This window comes from Morone saxatilis, unplaced genomic scaffold, assembly GCF_004916995.1.
Source record: "Morone saxatilis isolate NCDOM2014 unplaced genomic scaffold, NCSU_SB_2.0 Contig24, whole genome shotgun sequence".
Lineage (NCBI taxonomy): Eukaryota > Metazoa > Chordata > Actinopteri > Moronidae > Morone > Morone saxatilis.
In genome coordinates, this window is record NW_023339807.1 from 17,796,591 (window position 1) to 17,802,804 (window position 6,214).

Sequence of the window (6,214 nt, forward strand, 5' to 3'; positions counted from 1 at the left end):
GGTCCATTTACCATTTACCAATTGGATTGCAACCAAAGTTTGGAATGTTGTAAAACCATACAATTCTACCAAAAACAGATCCACAATAATACAGAGGATACAGAGGGCACACACAGGTCAAGGTCTGTACTATGTATTTAACTTATAAAAATAGTAACAATAAAGTCAAAGTTAAGTCAAATAAATGACATTATTAATGTCATTTATTTGACTTAGTGCTGGCCAATAATTTGACAGTACTTGTATTTCAGAGACAAAGATTTGACAATAAGATACAGGACAGAAGGCAGTGTTATAGATATAGGGCAGCAGTGAGTGCTGTAGATACAGGGCAGCGGTCTGTACTGTGTATTTGATTAAAATAATAGTAACAATAATGGCATAATTAATATTAACTTTCTTTAATCAGTTTTAATTAAGTCCAAGGCCATAAAGTATACCCCCTGTCAAACATTATTATAATAAGAAAAAATATATATATTCTGAATTTTCTCTCCTGTTCTCTCTCTCTCTCTGTGTCTCTCCCTCTCTCTCCCTCTTCCTCTCTCATGTTGTAGGGTGACCTCACTCAGGCCGCTGCCAGCCTTTTCCCTCCCTCCCTCCCGATGGAAGTCAAAATAAATGCTGTGTTTTTTGTTTCTTCGATCTCGCGTTAAACACGAAGCATCAGCTCTATGATGCATGTCGTGAGAAAGAAAGCCACCCTGTCGCATGTCGAGGTAGCTGGAGGGAGTACGGTGGAGAGATCGGGCGACCTGTAGTATGAGACTCCAGTGTGTGTGTGTGTGTGTGTGTGTGTTAGATAGAGAGAATGTGTTTTTGTCTCTCCATTTGAATTTTAAATTAAAAGATGTAGCCCTCAAAAGCAGACATCTGGATACTGGAATCCTATAAGAGACAAATTGAAGCGAGTGACCTTGAATGTTTTCTTTCTTTCTTTTTGCTGACCCTTTATTTTTGAATCAACTAACGCACTATATAAGTAAATATCATACTCACGCAAGGTTGACCAGATTAAATGTCAATCTCAGACATGCTTTCCCGGGATTACCTGGAAAGTAAATCAATAATTCATCACTACTATCAAAATATAAATATCTATATTTATCCGCTTTTTATTCTTCTTTTAATGTTTTATTTAGTGTAAAGCTAACTATGATAGGGCCTCGAGAAGAATACTAATTTTTATAAGAAAAGTTATCGTTATATACCTTTTATTTTCACGAAGCAGTTTTAAAATAGTGAATAACTAACACTGGATTTAGTTAAATTAAGGTTTTACAGCACACACAGACACTGTAGTGGAGGGTTAATGACAGCATACATCAGATGTTGAGTTGTGTTATATCCAGTGCAGTGTAGCACACTTCCAGGTATGACGTCATTTTTATTCTCAGCGATTTTTGATTATGAAGATAATAAATGACCACCTGTCTTCTGTGTTTCTCTCTTCCTCTCCAGCCTGCAACACAGAGGAGAAGAAGGACAGGGGGAAGACAAAACAAGAGGAGTGCCTTAGAAGTGGGGAAAAAAAAGAGGAGCGCTACAGAATCTGCAGCACTTTGTGAACTGTGAAGAAAAGATGAGACCATTAAAGAAACACAGAGGGCGTTCTGCCCCGTTAACGAGAGGCAGAGGCGGGAGAAAGAGAGGGGGCTCTCAGCCGCTTCAAGAGAAAGACCCCAAAAGAGTCAAAACACTCGTCAAAACCACGCAGCATACACCCAACGTTCCCTCCGCACGTAAACAGACCCCGCCCGCAGCCACCAACTCTGAGGAGGAGCCGATCGCTAACAGCAACGCCCCCAAGACGGAGGAATCTACTGAGCTGACGAAACCTGTGGAGTCCGCTGAGAAGGATGGAAAGAAAGAAGGGAGCACAGAAAAGGAGAAGACGGCGGGCACGAATGGAAATAGTGCCATGTCCGCTGATACTGTAGCATTTCCTACCTCTGCCCCAGCGCCGCTCTCCACAGCCACGCCCCCGCTGGCCACCAATCACAGCCCGAGCTTGGGCTCAGTTTCCAGCAGGAAAACGGCCACATTTAAGGCACGCGTACCCAAGAAGAAATACACATACGAGCACTTTGTTAACAATACAAGTGCCCCGACTACCATTCCTACCTCCAGCCCTGCACTCATACACAACAGTCACTGCAATATTAACAGTAAAATCAGTGATAGTGTGAATATGCCCAATAATAATTTCAAGAGCAGTAACAGTATTAGTAACAGCATTAATAAAAACATTCGTGTTAGCATCAATAGTAGTACTAACAGTAACACTACAAGTGGTATAACCAGCCTGACTAACAGTAGTGCTGGGAGCCATAGTACTTTTATCACTAGCAGTAATAGTAGAAGTAATAATTGCTCAGGTAATCAGCCATCAGTGCTAACTGTGGATAGTAAAGCTACAGAAGCAAACCATTTTGTTTCCACGGAGGATGGGGCCCTCGGGACAGCAGATTCCCAGGAAAAAGATATCCAAGTTGGGGAAAATGAGGCTGAGGGGGCCCCTAACTCAGTGCGTTCTACGTCCACCGATACAGCTAGTGAGCACTCAGCCGACCTGGACGTGATGGAAGCAACAGGGCCGAGCCTTCATCAAACGAACTCCCACATCCCGGCTCCAATCCATAACTCCCACCATAAAGAGGCCAGTCTTTCAGAGGGGCTCGCCGAAGCTCTGGCCAAAGGCATGAAAAACCAGAGAGTTCTCGCTCGCCAGATAAAGAGGAGCGTGGAGAGGACTCAGGACTCGTGCCCTGTGTCGCCCGTGTTCAGACCGGGGGTGGTGCGTAAGGTGAGTGGAGGTTCTGTTGAAGTCCAGCTCCAAGTCGATGGAAGCCTCGTTAAATACCCTTTCCATGGGGGGACCGTGATGGCCCCGTCACCAGGAGCTGAGAGCACCGTGGAGTTCATTTTGGACGCCCCCCCACCTGGCATGGCACCTGTGGCTGTCGGGACTCGAGTGTGTGTGCCCTTTGGTGGAGAGGAGGGGGGTCCTCTGCTGTACAGGGAGGGGATTATTGCTCAGGTGGACCCCCACCCCGGTGTCTCATTTCCTTACCAGGTGCTCCTGAGTGAAGACAGGGAGACTGAGGTGGATGGCGGGGTGGGGGAGGAGAAAGAGAAGAGGAAACCTAACGCTCAGGCTGTGTGGGTGTCCCGGCAAAGTCTGAGGCTGCTCACCCCTCCGTGGGAGGTCTCGCATTTGGACGGTGGGAGGGCAAAGGAGAGAGAGCGGGAGAGGGAAAGGGAGGAAAGGGAGCGGAGGGAGGAGATGGAGGTGGAGAGGGAAGTGTGCCAGTTGAGTATTGGAATGGGGGTGCTGGGAGGGGGAGCGAGGTTGGGCCACGGGTTTTCACACGAAGGGGTCGCGGGAGGGCATCCCTATGGAAACGTCCATCCAGCCCCCCATCCCAGCGTCGCTTCCAGCGCAGCTCACGGCTGTGGAGATAACTACTCTGACAGAGAGAGACAGAAACAGCCAAACACTCCAGAAGAGGACGTTGAGGTGTCTCGTTTCAACATGGGTCTCACGGTTGGTCCTAAGCCAAACGCCGTGACCTCTCAGCACAGGAACATCATCTCAAAGTCCAGTGGTTACCCTCCCACGTCCACCCACCTCTCTGTGGTGCGGGGACCCCCACACCTCTCCACCCTAGCTTCTCCTCAGCCACCCCCTTCCCCTGCCTTACTGGGGTCTGAAATGAACAACACCACCCCGAACAGACCTCCATCGAAGACCACTCCAACTCAGACCCCAACTCCCACTTCTGGTGGGGGGTCGTCCTCTGCCTCCTCTCGCTCCAGGACTCCCCTCTCATTGGCTCAGCAGAAATATAAGAAGGGCGATGTGGTGTGCACCCCTAACGGTATCCGTAAGAAGTTCAATGGCAAGCAGTGGAGGAGGCTGTGCTCCAGGGAGGGCTGCATGAAGGAGTCACAGCGTCGAGGATACTGCTCTAGACACTTGTCCATGAGGACCAAAGAGATGGAGGCAGCAGGGGGAGAGAGGGGAGGAGGAGGCAGCAGCTCGGGCACAGTCACCCCCTCTGACCTGCGGGGGAGAGCAAGCAGTGAGTTTGAGTGGGACGACACATCAAGAGAGAGCAGTGAGGCCAGTAGCAGAGGAGACTCCAGACCTCGCTTGGTCCTCCCCTCCCTCCTCCCCCATGACCTGTCGTCACGCTTTGACTTTGATGAGTGTGAGGCCGCCACCATGCTTGTGTCATTAGGGAGCTCCCGCTCTGGCACCCCCTCCTTTTCTCCCATCTCAAACCAGTCGCCCTTCTCCCCTGCCCCCTCTCCCTCGCCCTCCCCGCTGTTTGGCTTCAGACCGGCCAACTTCTCCCCGATTACCGCCTCGCCTGTCCTGCAGCATCGGAGGCACAGGCAGCCCAGCGGGACGGGGGGAGGAGGAGGAGGAGGAGGAGGAGCAGGGGGCAGCAAGGCAACAACCCCAGCTGGAGGAGGAGACAGGGAGAGACACACTTCAGGAATCCAGCCCTCCTTCCACAGCAACCTGATGTTTACAGTCCCCATGAGTCCCAGCAAAAGAAAGCCTGACGCGCCTCCTCCGCCACCCCTTCCCTCACACCACCACGATTACACACCCAAGACAGAGCAGGAGCAGGGGGACCTCAGCAGCTCCTTCAGGGTGCTGTCCCCCCAGACACCCGCTTCACATTCCCGCACACACACACCCACCTTCTCCCGGCCCAGAGGGGTGACCACCCCCTCCTCTAGTAGACCACCGTCCTCCACTGCCGTCTCCCCTCCTCCTCTGCTGGTTTCTCCAACTCCTCCTTCTCCTCTCACTCCCGATGGAGGGCCTCGTCGTGTGGTCCCTGTATCCCAACAGGCCTTGCGGGACTCCCCTGTCATTGTGAGGAATCCCGAAGTCCCACTGGCAAAATTTACAGAGTGTCCCCTGGGAAGAGGAGGAGGAGGAGGAGGAGGAGGAGGAAACGAGGGAGGGACAGATAACACCTCATCCAAAGACATCAGCCTAACACCCCTAACCCCTCAGCCGATTTCTGGCCTCCAGGTTCCCGTCCCCATTAACGCTGCTGCAGCCGCAGTACCCAATGGCACTGTCCTCTTACGGAGCCCAGCCCAAACTCTGGTGCTTGTGTCCCCCACACCTTCCTCCCTGCCCACCCTCGACACCCCTAACGCCCCCCTGCAGGCCCTGTCAGTCACTGTGAGCACCACAGTCACAGCTCCTCTTCCAAGTAGCACGGACAGCTCTGGGGAACGAGAGGACAACAGGGGGACAGGGTTTGGGGGTGAGGTCCAGCAGCCAGTTCCCTGTCACCCGTCTCCCACTGCTCTGCTGCCCCTGATCCTCCCAGCTGAAAGCCTTCACCCCGTCCCACGAAAAGACATCATCATGGGACGTCCTGGCACAGGTGAGAGTTGCTCCGTGAGTGTGAGTGTATTTTGTATGTGAGGTCAGTGACTTCGAGGGAAAGACGAGAAACACTTTGGAGAAATTAGTTTGTGTTAGTTTGTGAATTGGGCTGCAGATAGAAAAGAGCTGACGTTTAGAAAAACTCACACAACAACAATCACGTGTTAACTATGTTGAACCTCTGAAAGAAAATATATCATGTCGATAAATAATATTGATTAGAATAGAATATGAATTAGGGATACATGTATTATACAGTGTCTGTTTCAAAGTAAAGAATAATTACACAAATTCTCAGAAATTGGATTTTTCATTAATAGTAGATTTTTTTTTTCTGCAGTTTTCTGCATACAAATGAAAAATAAAGGAAATATTCTCCTCTATTTAATTTAAGATGAGTGCATTTTTTTTTTAACCTAACAGGAGTGTGGCATAAAGGGTTATATATTATATTAATCTATCACTAATCCATCTATCTTTTAGTTTGTTTTTACAATTTAATTAAATGTTATCCAGAGAATATATTCACCTAATTCACCTAATTCTTTAAATTGTACCTTTTTTGTTAACTAACAAAAATGGACACACATACACACTGTGAAGCTGAAGTTTACTGGCCTTGAACTAGCAGGTTAACAAGCATTTTGCAGTGTGAGGACAACGAGAGAGACTTCACTGAGAAACTCCACAGAGAAATGCAGATATAGTGCAGCTTTGTCATGAAAGAAGTACCAGAGGAGAGACAGAAGAAAGACTGTAGTTATAAATGTGAATTATATTTTCCTGTTATAT

General features: G+C 49.0%; 1 protein-coding gene across 3 annotated transcripts in view; it reads left to right on the top strand.

Annotated features, from left to right (window-relative positions):
* The window catches only part of cicb (capicua transcriptional repressor b), a 29,547-nt gene that overhangs the window by 702 nt on the left and 22,631 nt on the right, over window positions 1-6,214 (top strand). For 2 of the 3 annotated variants that reach the window (XM_035672559.1, XM_035672558.1), the window contains exon 2: window positions 1,462-5,420. In XM_035672559.1, the coding sequence (XP_035528452.1) occupies window positions 1,583-5,420 (3,838 nt within the window). In that variant the 5' untranslated portion in view covers window positions 1,462-1,582. Of the gene's footprint in view, window positions 1-1,461; window positions 5,421-6,214 lie in introns of those variants that run through there. The other variant, XM_035672557.1, reaches the window with a different exon arrangement.